At 43.6% G+C, this 16,685-nt stretch overlaps 2 protein-coding genes across 6 annotated transcripts in view; one reads left to right on the top strand and one right to left on the bottom strand.

Moving 5' to 3' along the window:
• The first annotated feature begins 6,111 nt into the window (after positions 1 to 6,111).
• Positions 6,112 to 16,685, top strand: part of LSM14A (LSM14A mRNA processing body assembly factor) — a 60,719-nt gene continuing 50,145 nt past the window's right edge. For 4 of the 5 annotated variants that reach the window (XM_032170408.2, XM_032170409.2, XM_058424923.1 and 1 more), the window contains exon 1: positions 6,114 to 6,425. In XM_032170408.2, the coding sequence (XP_032026299.1) occupies positions 6,305 to 6,425 (121 nt within the window). In that variant the 5' untranslated portion in view covers positions 6,114 to 6,304. Of the gene's footprint in view, positions 6,426 to 16,685 lie in introns of all 5 variants that reach the window. The other variant, XM_032170407.2, reaches the window with a different exon arrangement.
• LOC116478867 (KRAB domain-containing protein 1-like) lies at positions 15,220 to 16,119 on the bottom strand. The gene has a single exon (XM_032170411.2). It carries the CDS (start codon positions 15,782 to 15,784, stop codon positions 15,395 to 15,397), a length of 390 nt encoding a protein of 129 aa, XP_032026302.1. The 5' UTR covers positions 15,785 to 16,119; the 3' UTR covers positions 15,220 to 15,394.

Raw genomic sequence — 16,685 nt, forward strand, 5'->3', positions numbered from 1 at the left:
AGACCATCCTGGTTAACACAGTGAAACCCCATCTCTACTAAAAATACAAAAAATAGCTAGGCATGGTGGCGAGCACCTGTAGTCCCAGCTACTTGGGAGGCTGAGGCAGGAGAATGGCGTGAACCTGGGAGGCGGAGCTTGCAGTGAGCCGAGATCGTGCCACTGCACTCCATCCAGCCTGGGTGACACAGTGAGACTCCATCTCAAAAAATAAACAAACAAACAATAAATTTATATCTAATACCATGGTACCATAGCATTTGGAAATTACTACTTTCCTGCTTTATTTTCATATGTTGTTTTTTTTTTCCTTTTAAGAAGGTCTTTATACTCACACAATTCTGTATTCAGCTTTTTTACTTAAATATTATTTCAAAAGCAAGTGCCTGTTTTTGCTATATAACCTTAGTTTTAATAGGGCCATTTTACATGGAAAGTTTGCCTTTTTGAGATAGAATTCACATATCATAAAATTCACTTTCTTTTTTTTTTTTTTTTTTTGCGATGGAGTCTTGCTCTGTCGCCCAGGCTGGAGTGCAGTGGTGCGATCTCGGCTCTCTGCAACCTCCGTCTCCCAAGTTCAAGCAATTCTCCTGCCTCAGCCTCCCGAGTAGCTGGGATTACAGACTCCCACCACCATGCCCAGGTAGTTTTTTTTGTATTTTTAGTACCATGTTGGTCAGGTTGGTCTCAAACTCCTGACCTCATGATCTGCCCACCTCGGCCTCCCAAAGTGCTGGGATTACAGGCTTGAGCCACCGCGCCCAGCCCTAAATTCACTTTTTAAAGTATACAATTTAGTGGGTTTTAGTATATCCACAATGCCATGCAACCATTATCATTATATACTTCCAGACATTTTCTTTCTTCTTTTCCTTTTTGACATGGAGTTTCACTCTTGTTGTCCAGAGTGGAGTGTAATGGCACTATCTTGGCTCACTGCAGCCTCCACCTCCTGGATTCAAGCTATTCTCCTGCCTCAGCCTCCCAAGTAACTGGGATTACAGGTGTGTGCCACCACGCCTGACAAATTTTTTTGTATTTTTAGTAGAGACGGGGTTTCACCATGTTGGCCAGGCTGGTCTTGACCTCCTGACCTAAGGCAATCCACCAGCCTCGGTCTCCCAAAGTGCTGGGATTACAGGCATAAGCCATTGTGCCCGTCCTACTTCCAGACATTTTTATCACCCCAGAAAGAAACCCTGCACCCCTTGGTAGTGACTTCCCATTCCCACTCTTCACCCCCATGTCCCAGCCCCTTGCAGCCACTAATCCACTAATATTTTCTGCCTCTATGGATTTGCCTGTTCTTGGCATTTCTTTTTTTTTTTTTTTTTTTTTTTTTGAGACAGAGTCTCACTTTGTTGCCCAGGCTGGAGTGCCTCTCGAGTAGCTGGAATTACAGGAATGAGCCACTGACAGTGAGCTTACCCTTTTTCCATCTATAACAATTTCCAGGCCGGGCGCGGTGGCTCACGCTTGTAATCCCAGCACTTTGGGAGGCCGAGGCGGGCGGATCACGAGATCAGGAGATCGAGACCACGGTGAAACCCCGTCTCTACTAAAAAAAATACAAAAAAAAAAAATTAGCCGGGCGTGGTGGCGGGCGCCTGTAGTCCTAGCTACTCGGAGAGGCTGAGGCAGGAGAATGGCGTGAACCCGGGAGGCGGAGCTTGCAGTGAGCCGAGATTGCGCCACTGCACTCCAGCCTGGGCAACAGAGCGAGACTCCGTCTCAAAAAAAAAAAAAAAAAAAAAAAAAAAACAACAATTTCCAAATTTACATCTCCATTTCAGATCTCCTGACTTTTAGGGTCATACCAATTATGAAACAGATGCAATTGCTTGGTGTCCCAACAGGCACTTCCAGCTCAACAAGTGCAAAATTATCTGCATCTATTAATATTTCCATCCTCCCCCCAAATAAACTACCTTTTATCCATTCTCCTTATGCCCATCACTGGCCCTAGGACTCACCTAGGTGTTCAGTCCTGGAACTAGGAGTCCTTATCTGGCTACACCCAATCAGTCACCAATCTGGTAGATTCTACTTTATGTTTTGCAACTCATGGTTTCCTGCACTCTAGGGCATCAGGAACTATGTATAATGCAGCTGATCAGCTGGTAGCCCATAGTGTAATATGCACATTAATCTCCGTTTCATGTACTACAAACAAGGTTGAGAACCGTGACACATTTTGTGACCATCGCAGCCTTCCTAAAGATCCAAAATCCATTGTTGCTTCCCTGCTTAAGAGCTCCCGGTAGCCTGTAGAAAAAATAAATTCTTCCCCATTCATGTTTTCAGCAGTAGAAGCTCTAGAATTTCTACACTTGAGGAGCTACGGGGTAAGAAAGATCTGCAGGATTTGCAAGGCTTGTCCAAAGCAATTGCCACCTAGTACACTGTTTTTTCCTTGTATTTGTCTTTATGAGGCTAGGGGATGGCTGTTGGACAATACGGGAGAAACAAAGCCCTCAACCCTCACCACCTTTGGTGTGGCCACTGCTATCCACTATCACTATAACTCCTAATATACTCTGCATACTGTAGGCTCTGGCCACACTGAATTGCTTACTTTCCAGAATGTGTATCTCACTCTTCCTCCTGTAATCACTCCATCTCCTGTTTGATCTGAAAGCTTCTTAATCCCATCTCTATTTCAGGCAAGATTTGAAGTCCCCCTCATACCATAGACAAAAATTGGCTCAAAATAAATCAAAGACCTAAATGTAAGAGCTAACACATAAAACTTAGAAGCAAACATTATGGGTAAATATTTGTATCCTAGATTAGGCAATGCTTTATTGCATATGACACCAAAAGTACAAACAACAACAACAAAAATGAATAAACTGGACTTTATAAAAATTAAAAACTTTTGCGCTTCAAAGGACACTAACAAGAAAGTGAAAAGACAACCAACCCACTGAATGAGAGAGACTATTTACAAATTATAGATCTGATTAGGGACTTGTATCTAGAATATATAAAAGAACTCTTTCCACTCAACGATAAAAAGAAAAATTGCCCAATTTAAAAGTGTTTAGCTGTGTGTGGGGCTCACGCCTGTAATTCCAGCACTCTGGGAAGCCAAGGCAAGAGGATCACTTGAGTCCAGGCGTTTGAGACCAACCTGGGCAACATGGCAAGGCCCTGTCTCTACAAAAAAATACAAAAATTATCTGGGCATGGTGGTGTGCACCTGTGGTCCCAGCTACCTGGGAGACTGAGGTGGAGGATTGCTTGAACCCAGGAAGGCTGCAGTGAGCCATGACAGGGCCACTACATTCCGGCCTGGGTGACAGAGTGGCACCCTGTCTTGAAAAGATACACAAACGGCCGGGCGCAGTGGCTCAGGCCTGTAATCCCATCACTTTGGGAGGCCGAGGCGGGCGGATCACCTGAGGTCGGGAGTTTGAGACCAGCCTGACCAACATGTTTTGTACTAAAAATACAAAATTAGCCGGGCTTGGTGGTGCATGCCTGTAATCCCAGCTACTAGGGAGGCTGAGGCAGGAGAATCTCTTGAACCTGGGAGGCGGAGGTTGAGGTGAGCCAAGATCGCACCATTGCACTCCAGCCTGAGCAACAAGAGTGAAACACTGTCTCAAACAAACAAAAAAAGATAGACAATAATAGGTGTTGGTGAGGCTGTGGAGAAAATTGGAGCCCTCATACAATTGCCGGTGGAAATGTAAAATAGTGTAGCTGCTTTGGAAAATAGTTTGACAGTTCCTCAAAAAGTTAAACTCTAAGTTACCATATGGCTCAACTACTTCATTCTTAGGAGGATTGAAAACACGTTCCCATAAAAACTTGTTCATAGAGGTATTCATGGATATTTGTAATAGCAGAAGTGAAAACAACCCAAATGTTCATCAACTGATAAATGGATAAACAAAATATGGTATGTCCATACAAAGGGATATTATTTAGCCTTGAAAGAATTGCCGGGCACGGTGGCTCGCGCCTGTAATCCCAGCACTTTGGGAAGCCAAGGTGGGTGGATCACTTGAGGCCAGGAGTTCGAGACCAGCCTGGCCAATATGGTGAAACCCCATCTCTACTAAAAATACAAAAAATCAGTCAGGCGTGGTGGTATGCGCCTGTAATCCCAACTACTCGGGAGGCTGAGGCAGGAGAATCGCTTGAATTCAGGAGGCCGAGGTTGCAGTGAGCCGAAATGGCACCACTGCACTCCATCCCGGGTGACAGAGTAAGACTGTCTCAAAAAAACAAAAACAAATAATTCAACTTCCTCGCACGGACCTTGTACTGAAACAGGGATTTCCAAACCTTTCTTTGTAGCCACTGTGCACTAGCCCCATCAGAGCTCTGTCTCTCTCCTGTGTCCCTCTCTTATGATGCCAAGCTTCTCGCCATTTGCTCACTCAGCTCACCATCCTGCCTGTGCTCTGCCTTCATCCTGCTGTTCATTCATACAGCAAATATTAACTGAGCAGCTACCCTGAGCCAGGTGCTGTACTAGGCCCCTGATGATACAGCAGTGACCAAAACAACATCCCTATCTCAAAATGTTTACATTCTAGTGAAGGAGACAGATACAAATAATTAAACAGACATACTTGAGAGAGATACATGCTATAAAGAAAATGCAAGCTGAGTTAAGGAGATGTAGAGTGATGTGAGTGGTATTATTTTAAACAAGGCTGTCAGGGACGTCATCTCTGGAGGTGATGCTTGAGCAATAAAGTGCTCAAGTACTGGTTGAATTAGACGTGACTGGAACAGAACACGAAGCTAAATCATGTATATCCTTAGACACCAAAGTCTGATTTTCTCTCTGTGTAGCATGGGATCAGTAGAGTGAGTAGAGGAAGGACACGATCTGAGTTAGATTTTTTTTTTTTTTTTTTTTTGAGACGGAGTCTCCCTCTGTCGTCCAGGCTGGAGGGCAGTGGCACAATCTCAGCTCACCACAACCTCCGCCTCCTGGGTTCAAGCAATTCTCCTGCCTCAGCCTCCCAAGTAGCTGAGACTATAGGCGCGCGCCACCGCGCCCGGCTAATTTTTTTTTGTATTTTTAGTAGAGACGCGGTTTCACCATGTTTGCCAGGCTGGTCTCGAACTCCTGACCTGTGATCCGCCGGTCTCAGGCTCCCAAAGTACTGGGAGTACAGGCGTGAGCCACTGCGCCCGGCCCTGAGTTAGATTTTAACAAGATCTCTCTGGCTGCCGTATTGAGAATAAAGTATTGGGGGCAAGGGTTGACACAGAGGCAACTTTTAGAAGGCTACTGCAATTCAGCCCGAGTAATCGTGGCTTGTGGGAGAGGTCTAGGAATGGAGATGAGAAGAGGTCAGATTTAGGAATATATTGTGTAGACATAACGGAGAGCTGTAGTCAGAACAGATGTGGAAGCAAGACAGAGGGCAAGGCTGACTCAAGGCTTTTAGTCTGAGCAGTTGAGTAAAAATGGTACCGTTTACATCAATAGGGAACGGTGGTGAAGGAGCAGGTTAGAGGGGAAACAGGGGCATGGCTTTGGACCCTTAACGTTTGAGATTCGACAGAAACCCTGGTCCACGGAATTGATCCAAGCTACATACTGATAATTGGGATTGGTGAGTTACAATGGCGTCGCAAGCCATGAAGCTGGTTCAGACCGGCTGAATGAGCTGGACAGGAAGGGGCTGAAACACTTGAGTCCTTGTGAGAGCCCCAGCTCCAGGGGCAGCCTCGGGGAAAGCTCCCTGGGCGATGGCTGCGGTAATGGAACCGTGGGAGCTCCACGAGGTGCAGGTTCAGCGTCTTAAAAGGATGAGCAGCGGCTCGCCACAGCTCGGAGGCGAGTGGGCAGCGCTCCAGGCCGAGGGCCCCGCGTCGGCAAAGACACAGGACCCACGACAAGGCGACCACGGCCTGAGTCAAAAGGAGGGCCGCGCGCCTCCTCTCCAGCCCGCAGCAAGCGGGTGCCACGAGGCACTCAGCCGGTCCCCGAAGTTCCTCTCACGCGCCCCAGGACCACCGCCGTAGTGCGCTGCGGGGACTCCCCAGGCCGCGAATGAGCCAGGAGCCTCCAGCCGTCGGCCAAGTATCGCGAGAGCGCGGCCTCGCCCTCCCAGCATGCCCCGCGCCGCCGCCGCTGCCGCCGCCGCCGCCGCCGCGCCGCGGTTTGAGGGCGGGAGGCTGGGGGAGGGTAGCGGAGCCGGCGCCGCCGCCATGTTGGGTCTGAAGCGGCTGCTGTAGGCGCCGACGGAGCGAGCGGGCGTGCGGAGCGGGCGACAGCGGCGTGGGATCTGCCTCTCTGCGAGCAGCTGGGAGCGGCGGCGGCGGCGCCATGAGCGGGGGCACCCCTTACATCGGCAGCAAGATCAGCCTCATCTCCAAGGCGGAGATCCGCTACGAGGGCATCCTCTACACCATCGACACCGAAAACTCCACCGTAGCCCTTGCCAAAGGTACGCGGGACCGGGCCTCAGGGTGGGGGCCGGGCCGGGCGCCGCTCGGGGCTGCTCCCCGCTCCGGCCCCGGCCTTCTCGTTCCCTCCTCTCCCTCCGTCGAGCTCCGGGAGGCCTCTCCCCTCCCTTCTCCGGGCCCCGGCGTCGCGGGCCGGACCGCGGTTCCCTGGCTTCCGCCCCCCGGAAGGTCCGCGCCTGAAGCCCGGGGAACTACGGGACTGAGTGCGCGGCGGGCGGGCGGCGGCCCTGAAGTCCGAGAACGGGCCGGAGAACACGGAGAAACGCGTCTTCCAACTCCGAAATTCGGGGCTTCTGTCGTCTTTAGCACAAAACAAAGCCGGAGTATTCAAAGAATTTTTCCGCCCAGCTTGAGTTCATCGCGGATGCGTTGACTACACAGCACCCATTTTCTCACTTTGTTCATTTCAATTCGTGGCGATCTTCCTCTAGTGAGCTCTTGAGTAATGTGCTAAAACTTTGGGTTTGCTCTGCGACGCAGACATTCTCGAAATGCCATCGATGCCGTGGAGCAGATCCCATCTCCCTCGGCTCATCCTCTGTTGGTATTTACCTGTTAAACCGGAATCCTCAAAGCCTGTTGTGCAACCATCTCATTAGGGCGCGTGGTAAAAATGCTTGCTGCTGCCCCGACGCCCCTGTTTCTGGAAACGGGTTCAAGCTTGATCTAGGATCCTTCTTGACCAGGCAAGCTTGACCTTTGATCCAGGCTTAGTGGGCGTTTACTGATCCCTCTGGAGGCTCTCTGGGAAAGGGAATTCGGCCGAGAAGGAAGGTGCCCCTACCCATAGTATTAATATTTGGCATCTCTAGAGTCTGTGTGGGTTTTGTTTCCGTTCACACGTGCAGGCCCTTTGCTCCGCCAGGAAACCAGAAAGAAAATAAACTTTAGCTCCTGAATCTTAAAGAAAATCTCACAACAGTGTAAAATACTTTGGGGGAAGCTAGATAACCTAGGTGATTTTCCCAGCGCATCTGGTAGAGATGGGAACTGCATGGCATGGTTAGGGACCCTCTGGGTAGGTTAGGTCCAAGGATAAAGAAGGTTTTCGAAATCTGTAAAATTTTAAAAATCGTTAACTGATAGGGGAGTGGTTTCACGGGATCAAGTATTTAATAATATTTCTTGGGCTCTGGTTATTTATTTATTTATTTATTTATTTATTTATTTATTTATTTATTTATTTATTTTTCTGAGATGGAGTCTAGCTCTTTTTGCCCAGGCTGGAGTGCAATGGCATGATCTCGGCTCACTGCAACGTCCGCCTCCCGGGTTCAAGTGATTCTTCTGCCTCAGCCTCCCAAGTAGCTGGGATTATAGGCGCCTGCCACCACCCCCAGCTAATTTGGTATTTTTAGTAGAGACGGGGTTTCACCGTGATGGCCAGGCTGGTCTCGAACTCCTGACCTCAGGTGATCCACCCGCTTCGGCCACACAAAGTGCTGGGATTACAGGCATGAGCCACCGTGCCCAGCCTTTGGTAAATCTTTTTAATAGCCCTGGTGTTGGGATAAATCTTATACCTGGGTAGGGAACCTTTTGATGTTATAGAACTGTACACCATAAAGGAGTAGTACGAGGTGGTGGTAGTTGCACAACTCTGCAAATTTGCTGAAGATCATTGAATTATACACTTTTTAAAATCACCAAGTCTAACTTTAATAGTATGAAAAACCAGGGAGTACCCCCACATTTCCCTCTTCACCTTGTGAAACATTGTGCTGTGACACATTACCTCATTAAAACACCTGTAGACTTAGCGCTTAGAAATCCACTATAGGATGTATGATGGTATTTGGTGTTTATTAAAGACTTTCCCAGTGATGCTTCTTAAGTAACTTAATTTTTGCTTGGCCTTATTTTGAATTTATTTTTATATTTTTTATACAATAGTTATTTAGCTGTATAGTGTTTTTCTGGTTTTATGAAATTATGAAAAAGCCTCTCTTTATGAAATTATGAGAAGTGCTGGGTGAGAGCCAGATATGGGTTGAAAATAATTTCTCATTAAAGTGGTTTAATAAATATTTTTTAAAGTATTGTTTTACTTAATCTGAATTTAAAGGTGTCTTGCCAGCTTAGTGACTCGATAAGTTGGCTGTGTTACCTTTATTCCTCACAAAGAAAAAAGAATACATTTGAAAATTTTTAAAGTATTTTTGTTCTTTTTTAAAAACTATGAACATTTCTTTTTATGCAGGAACCCCAAAAGCCTACATTTTAACAACCCACATTTTAAAAACTTTTCAGCAGCTTTTAGAGTCAATATTTCATTAGTCTGTAATAGTTAAATTCATATGACATAAAATATAAATTTGTTCTTTGTGTCATGACTTGATAAATATATGAATATAGCAGTGAAAAATTTTTTTAACCATTGAATTTATGTTTGTACTCATGGCTTTGATATTTCATCCCACATCATTATATGCTTTTTTTTTTCTTTTTGAGATGGAGTCTCTGTTGCCCAGGCCGGAGCTCAGTGGCACAATCCTGGCTCCCTGTAACCTCTGCCTCCCAAGTTTAAGCAATTCTCCTGCCTCAGCCTCTTGAGTAGCTGGGATTACTGGCACGTGCCACCACGCTTGGCTAATTTTTGTATTTTTTAGTTGAGACAGCCTTTCACCATATTGGCCAGGCTGGTCTTAAACTCCTGACCTCAAGTGATCCACCTGCCTCGGCCTCCCAAAATGCTGGGATTACAGGCATGAGCCACCGCACCCAGCTGCTTTTTCTTAAGCAACATGAGTTAAACGTGTAACCGGTTTGGGGAATTTGATTATGTTCGCAAAAACTGACATTATCAAACCTTTATATATTATTCTACATGATATTATCTAATTGAAAACTACATTATAACTGTCTAGTCAATACTGGACACTTATTTCGGATTTCAAGATTAGAAGCAAGGAGTTCAATCTTAAAATTTTAAAATTCACATGACTTGTTGAGTAATTCGATATCAGAAAATTTCACTTCCGTTTCAAAATTTGAACGAAGAATGGTAGTCTAAAAGATTAAAGCCAAAAGTGTTTTCCTTTGTTTTGTTTGTGTTTTTTGTTGTTGTTGTTGTTGTTTTGAGACAGTCTTGCTCTTGCCCAGGCTGGAGTGCAGTGGTGCAATCTCGGCTCGCTGCAGCCTCCACCTGCCGGGTTCAAGCAGTTCTGCCACAGCCTCCCGAGTAGCTAGGACTACAGGCGCCCACCACGGCTGGCTAATTTTTGTATTTTGAGTAGAGACAGGGTTTCACCATGTTGGCCAGGCTGGTTTCAAACTCCTAACCTCAAATGATCCACCCACCTTGGCCTCCCAAAGTGCTGGGATTACAGGTGTGAGGCACTGCACCCGGCCTAAAGCCAAAAGTTTATTCATGGAATTTATAATACAGTGTGTATTTGGATGTAGAGATCCCTGTTACTGTTTTTTAAACTATGGATTAAGAGTTAATCTCTTTGAGTAACAGTCTTAGAATTCTCTTTTGAACTTTTTTTTTTAATTTCTCGGGGAGAGTGTTATTGGGAAACCTAACTACACAGGCTGAAAAGATACATAAAATAAAAATGAAATATTTTTAAACAAACATCTTTGTAACCACCACCCAGGGCAAGACAGACATTGCCAGCATCCCAGAAGCCTCACACCACCTATATTTTCCCATTACAACTATCACCATCTTAATTTAAGCTAGATATAAATGTTCTTCTGACATTTATAGTTTTACCGTGTAAGTTTACATCTCTAAATAATAGAGTTTACTTTTGCCCATTTTTAACTTTATGTAAATAGGATTATGTTGTATATATTTTATTTTTAGCTTTTATTGTTTCATAATATTCCATCATGAATATAACACAAGTTTATTCCTTCTGCCATTGTTTTGGATATTGCATTTAGATTGTTTGCAGTTTGGGGCTATTATAAACAATGATTTTATGAACATCTCTGTTTAAGTGCACTGGTGTGTGTTTATGTAGTTTTCTTGAGATTATATACTTAGAATTTGAATTGCAAGAACATGGGGAATGTTGGTCTTTATCAGGTAATGCCAAGTAGTTTTCCAAAGTACTTGTTTAGTGGTTTTTACTTCATTTATTAGTATGTAAGAGTTCTTGTTTCATATCCCTTACCAACAACCATACTTGGTATCATATATTTTAATTCTAGCCAATCCTGGTGGGTATGTAGTTGCATTTAGTTTTAATCATTTCCCTCATTACTAAATGGGGCTGACCACCTTTTCATATTTGGGTCTTTGGATTTCATTTTTCATAAAATGCCTTTGAAATCTTTTGCCTTTTTAAAATTGAAACACATGTCTTTTTCTAGAGTTCTGTATTCTGAATATATATCCATTGTTGGATGTATATACTGCAAACATTTTTTCCATTTAGTAGTTTCTTTTAATGAACAGAAGTTCTTCATTTTAATGTAAACATGTTCATCAGTTTTTTATGGCTAGTGTTTCTTTTTTTAAAACATCATAGAGATACTTTGATTATCTTTAAACCTCTTTGTGCTTTGCTTTTTCACATTGAGGTTTATAATGCATCTGAAATTGATTTTGTGTACAATGTGAGATGTTCAGAGCTTTATGTTTAGTAAGGGATTCACTTGGTTTATATGGTCCATATTATAATTTAGGGCTTGGATATTATAATTTAAATATATCTGGAACTATAAACTGCTCTTGAAATTTTTGGCTATTTACATTTGATGTGGTATATAATTAGGGCGACCATATGGCCTAGTTTGCCCTGGTGGAAAGTCTTTGTTTGTGCCTGCTCTGGCATAATTATTAAAAACATCCCGGCTGGGCAGGGTGACTCAGGCCTGTAATCCCACCATTTCCAAAAGGTTGAGGCCGGAGTATTGCTTGAGCCCAGGAGTTCAAAACCAGCCTCGGCAATATATGGAGACTCCATTTCTACAAAAAATTTTAAAAAGTAAATTAGCCAAGCATGGTGGCATGCATGTCTGTCGTCCCAGCCACTTGGGAGGCTAAGACAGGGGGATTGCTTGAGCCCAAGAGGAGCTGTGATCATACCACTGCACTCCAGCCTCTGAGACATAGAACAAGACCTTGTCTTAAAAAATAACAATGATAGCCTGTAATCCCAGCACTTTAGGAGGCTGAGGCAGGCGAATCACCTGAAGTCAGAAGCTCGAGACCAGTCTGGCCAACATGGCGAAACCCCGTCTCTACTAAAAATACAAAAATTAGCCAGGTGTGCTGGTGCATGTCTGTAATCCCAGCTACTTGAGAGGCTGAGGCAGGAGAATCACTTGAACCTGAAAGACAGAGGTTAGAGTGAGCCAAGATCGCACCACTGTACTCTAGCCTGGGCAACAGAGCGAGACTCTGTCTCAAAAAAAAAAAAAAAAAACCACAAAATAATAATAATAATCTGTTTTCTCTCTTGAAAATGTTGCAGTGTGGATAAGTTATCACGCCATATAATCAAAAGCCTAATTGCAGAGGTGCTGTGAAATGGTTGATGTGCTTTATTTTCTGCTAGAGATGTCACAGACTAGCTTTAGTTCTAGAAAGTGAAACAGGTAAGTTTGAGGGGCTTTGATCCTCGGAACCTAAGCATATGTCAAGAAGTCATAAAGGCAACCTAGAAAGGCTTTGATGTCAGTCTGCTACGTATGTTTATAGATGATCTGTGTTGCAGTTTGCTTCTGCAGTTTGTTGCAGTTTGTAGTCTGTGTCACAACTCTGAATTTATTTTCTTCTCAGCACTGATCATGACTTACACTTAATCTTCTTTGCTTATTTGCGTATGTGTTTATTGTCTGTCTTCACCTTCCCCCTCACCTCCAGACTCTGAGCTCCTGGGATGAAAGGATGTTTAGTTAGTGAGTAAATGGAAATGATTTAGCATTTTAGCTTATTGTTCTTGTAGAAGTATCTTGGGTATACCTCCAAATAATGCTTTTCCATGTTCACAATTGCATTTCCCTATAAAATTAAATTATCCTCCCTCACATTAAGAAATCTTGAAGAATTTCAGTGAGTAGGGATGCAAGAAGATGAAATCTAGTGACATAATGAACATTATTGGGGAGGTAAATTCTTTGTGACTCAAGCTCAATTATAATTTTCATTTAAAGTTTAAAGGAAGCCTCCATTCAGGATGTAGGAGGAAATTACACAGTGGTGACATGTATGAATATTTTATGGAATAGTTCCAGTTGTGTTTGCACCTATGTCTATGAGTGAGTAGGATGCCTAAATAGGCTAAAATGAATGAAATTCTTATCAAAAATAAATTCTTATATTTAGTTAGCTTACCTGGATAATCGTTCAGATGGAAACCAGGTTGCTACTGCATTGGGAAAAGAGACTTTGTGAAGAACGATTATATAAGCCACTTGCCTTTAAAATAAGTTCTTAAAATCAAGAGATTGGTGGAAGGATATAAGAACAAGTAAATTGTTAACAGATTTCTTTAATCATCTGGTAAGTCTGGCTCATTGGCATAATTTATCTACTTCTTGATGTTAGTCACATAGTCATAAACTATTACCTTATTGGAGAGAGTGGAAGAGCTTTGTGTGATGGATAAAATACTTGTGGGGTGCTTTATTTGATTTCTTGCATTACTTGGGGATCTAAATCTAGCAATTCACAAAATTACTACCTAAAATGACAAAGATCTAGTGAAACTTCAAGCGGCAGTTTCTTTTTGTTGCCCTATTTAGTGATGTTGCCAGTACTTGGAGCCTTGGAAACAGTTTATTATTGTTACATAGTCCACAGAAATACTTGGTAATTCTGGGAGTCTGAAGTCAGGTGTCAGAAACTGTTTGTTTTCTAGTAGGGGTAAGTAAGGTAAGCCATGATTTTCTAAGTCAGAAGTAAAGAAAACAGCATAAAACTGAAGAAAAAAAATAGTAGAAGGAAGGAAGTGGGAAGAAAAAAGAAATCTTATCTGTGTATGATACATAGCAGGAATTTTGTATTTAACTCAGTGCCACAGTAATAATAGCAGTAACTACAGATAGTTTAACTTGAATTTAATTACTCCATGCTAGAAGATGCTTGCTGTAGAAACAATTTGTCTTTCTCTCATGATGCTATAATATATTAATTAGCTGTTTTAAAAACTAGATGTCATTGAAGTAAATTTTGTTGTTGTTGTTTTGAGACAAGAGTCTCACTCTGTCGCCCAGGCTGGAGTGCAGTGGCACGATCACAGCTCACTGTAGCCTTGACCTCCTTGGGCTCAGGTAATCTTCCTGCCTCAGCCTCCCAAGTAGCTGGGACTACAGGCACACACCACCACACCCAGCTAATTTTGTTTTTTGTAGATACAGGGTTTTGCCATGCTGCCCAGGTTGGTCTCTAACTCCTGGGCTCAAGTGATCTGCCTGCCTTGGCCTCCCAAAGTGCTGGGATTACAGGTGTGAGCCACAGTGTCCGGCTTGAAGTAAGTTTTTTAGTGGACAAAATGTGAGTTGGTCTGTAAAATAATTTATTCCCAAGGGCCTTATTCTAGTTTTGTAGGGTTTTTTGTTTGTTTGTTTCTGGAAGAAAATGTGATCCAAAATGCCCGTTGGAATACTTAGCAGCTTTTTGGTCTTGGACAAGTTATTTAACCTTAGCTTTAACTTCTTCATCTTTTCAATAGGGATGGATAATATTAGCCCATCTTTCAGAGTCATTCTGATAATTAAATGAGGTGATATAAAAGAAGTAACTAGTGGCCGGGCGCGGTGGCGCACGCTTGTAATCCCAGCACTTTGGGAGGCCGAGGCGGGCGGATCACGAGGTCAGGAGATCAAGACCGCGGTGAAACCCCGTCTCTACTAAAAATACAAAAAAAAAAAAATTAGCCGGGCGTGGTGGCGGGTGCCTGTAGTCCCAGCTACTCGGAGAGGCTAAGGCTGAGAATGGCGTGAACCCGGGAGGCGGAGCTTGCAGTGAGCCGAGATTGCGCGCCACTGCACTCCAGCCTGGGCGACAGAGCGAGACTCCGTCTCAAAAAAAAAAAAAAAAAAAAGAAGTAACTAGTTTAATGTCGGTGCTTAATAGAGAATAGCTGTCCCATGTTATTTCCCACCACCATCTCCCTCTCTGTCTAGGTGCTCAGTCTCTCTAGTAGCCCAACTGTGTCAGTCATTCACACCTACTGTAGTCTACCGTCATCTTACTGCCTTTCACTGTCCTCTGATTCCCCTCATAACTTTACTTCCCTCTTTGTCCTGCTTCAACTCCGTGAGCAACTGTGACAGTCAGTACACATTCCCTCAGCCCCTACCCCATTCCCCCTGTTGCTGTCTTATACAAGAAATCACAACCCTGATTATATCAACACAGATAATATAACCAGCCTCACTCTAAATTTATGTTCGCTAGCCTCCGCAGTCATAGTCACTTCCTAGCAGTGACACTATACTTCCATAATCCATTTCACTTTTCTACATGGCTATTCCATTCATTTTCCTCAAGCCTCCAACACCTCCCCCATATTCACTTTCAGCCCCTTAACCGTGCTTTCTGTAATAGTTAACTGAGAAAAGAACAGCAAATGAAAGATAATTTTGATAAACTTACCCCTCATATACCCAGTTACCTGCATGTGTCCCCCAAGCTTCTATGTTTTTTTTCTGATCAATATGGATAAACTTCTTATTTCTGTCTAAGACCACCCTTCCACTTGTGCAGCATTCGTCCCCTCTTGGTGATTCAAGGACATTGCTCCAGCAGTTCTCTACTCTCCTCAGTTTTTCCTTCCCTAACGCATCTTTCTGTCTGCTTACAGATAGGTGGTTATTTCTTCTATCTTTTTTTTTTTTTTTTTTGTACATCAAAATGAGTTATTTTAATGAATGAAAAACATTAAATCTACCAGTCTACAGAAAAAGAAAATGTGTATTTGACATCGTTTAAGGTGGCTCTTACATCAACTCGTTACTTGGAAAACTGGTATTTAAATGTCAAGAATTAAGCCTTTCTCCTGTCTTCCCAGCATTGACGATTTTGAAAAATTTTTGATACTACTGTACGTAACAATGCTTTAGCTAAGTAAGTATATCTTCTTAGTTCCAAGTATCCTATCAAGCCTGCTCTCCAGTCATTCCTGCTTAGGACTCCCTGTGGCCGGGTGAAACAGGACTCTTTCCCTTGCTCCAGATGAGAGACCAAAGCTGGTTTGGAAGTGGGTGGCACTGCTACAAAGGCCACAGCCTCATAGTTCTCCAGCATCACATCCCTGTACAAGGCCCTCTCAGCAGGCACCATGATGTCCCATTCCTTCGCAGTGAAGTACACAGCCACATCCTCAAAAGCCACTGATTCCTGGGGCCTGGTTGTTAAGGACACAGCTGTCATCATCTGACCTCTTTTATTCCTTTCTGGGTAAAGGTAAAAGTCTCAGGTGCGTGGGCTCCTGGCGGCCTCTGCAGCTTTTCAGCAAGCAGAGATGGTGGGCGCCACTGGCCGATCCTCACAAACCAAAACCTCCTATTTCTTCTATCTTAAGAACAACCAAAAAACCCCACTGTACTTGAACTGCATTTCCTCTTTTCTAATGATTGCCCCATTTCTATCCTTCCCTTTATAGCGAAACCCCTTAAAGAAGTTGTCTACACCACTTGTGTTCATTCATTTTTGAGCCCTGTTTACTAAGGTTTTTATTCCTACATATGAAGTTTTCTTATCAAAATTACCAAAGACTTCCATGTTGCCAAATCCAGTAGTCAGTTCTTAGTCTCATTCTACTTTACCAGTCAGCATTACATGGTACAATTGGTCTGTTCCCTGTGAAGTATTTTCTTCACTTGATCGTATGCAATTTTTTTCCTCATATCTCACTGGTTACCTCTCAATCTCTTTTGTTGATTCAACTTCTAAGCCGCCAAATGTTGGAGAGCTCCAGGGCTCAGTTATCTCCCCTTTTCTCTCTGTCCGTTAGCATTTATTTAATCGTCTGCATTCTTTTGATTATCTCATCCATTTAGTTCCTGGTTTCAAATGCTACCTGTATATCACTGACTCCTATCTCTAGCCTGGATTTCTCCTCTGAACTCCTGACTTGTATATCCATTGCCTCTTTAACATCTCTACTTGTAGGGACGTCTGCTAGAATCTCAATTCAGCATTCCCCAAACCTGTTCCTCCATCAGCCTTCCCCATCTAATCAAATGACTGCTCTATTCTAGTTGGTAAGGCCAGACACCTTGGAGCCATCCTTAATTCCTCTCTCTCTGTCTCACCTCATGTGATCCGAACATAT

The sequence above is a fragment of the Hylobates moloch genome, unplaced genomic scaffold, assembly GCF_009828535.3.
Source record: "Hylobates moloch isolate HMO894 unplaced genomic scaffold, HMol_V3 SCAFFOLD_12, whole genome shotgun sequence".
Taxonomy (NCBI): domain Eukaryota; kingdom Metazoa; phylum Chordata; class Mammalia; order Primates; family Hylobatidae; genus Hylobates; species Hylobates moloch.

Excerpts from the sequence above, each read along its gene's own strand:
- LOC116478867 (XM_032170411.2), bottom strand. The coding sequence starts at position 15,784 with ATGATGACAGCTGTGTCCTTAACAACCAGGCCCCAGGAATCAGTGGCT.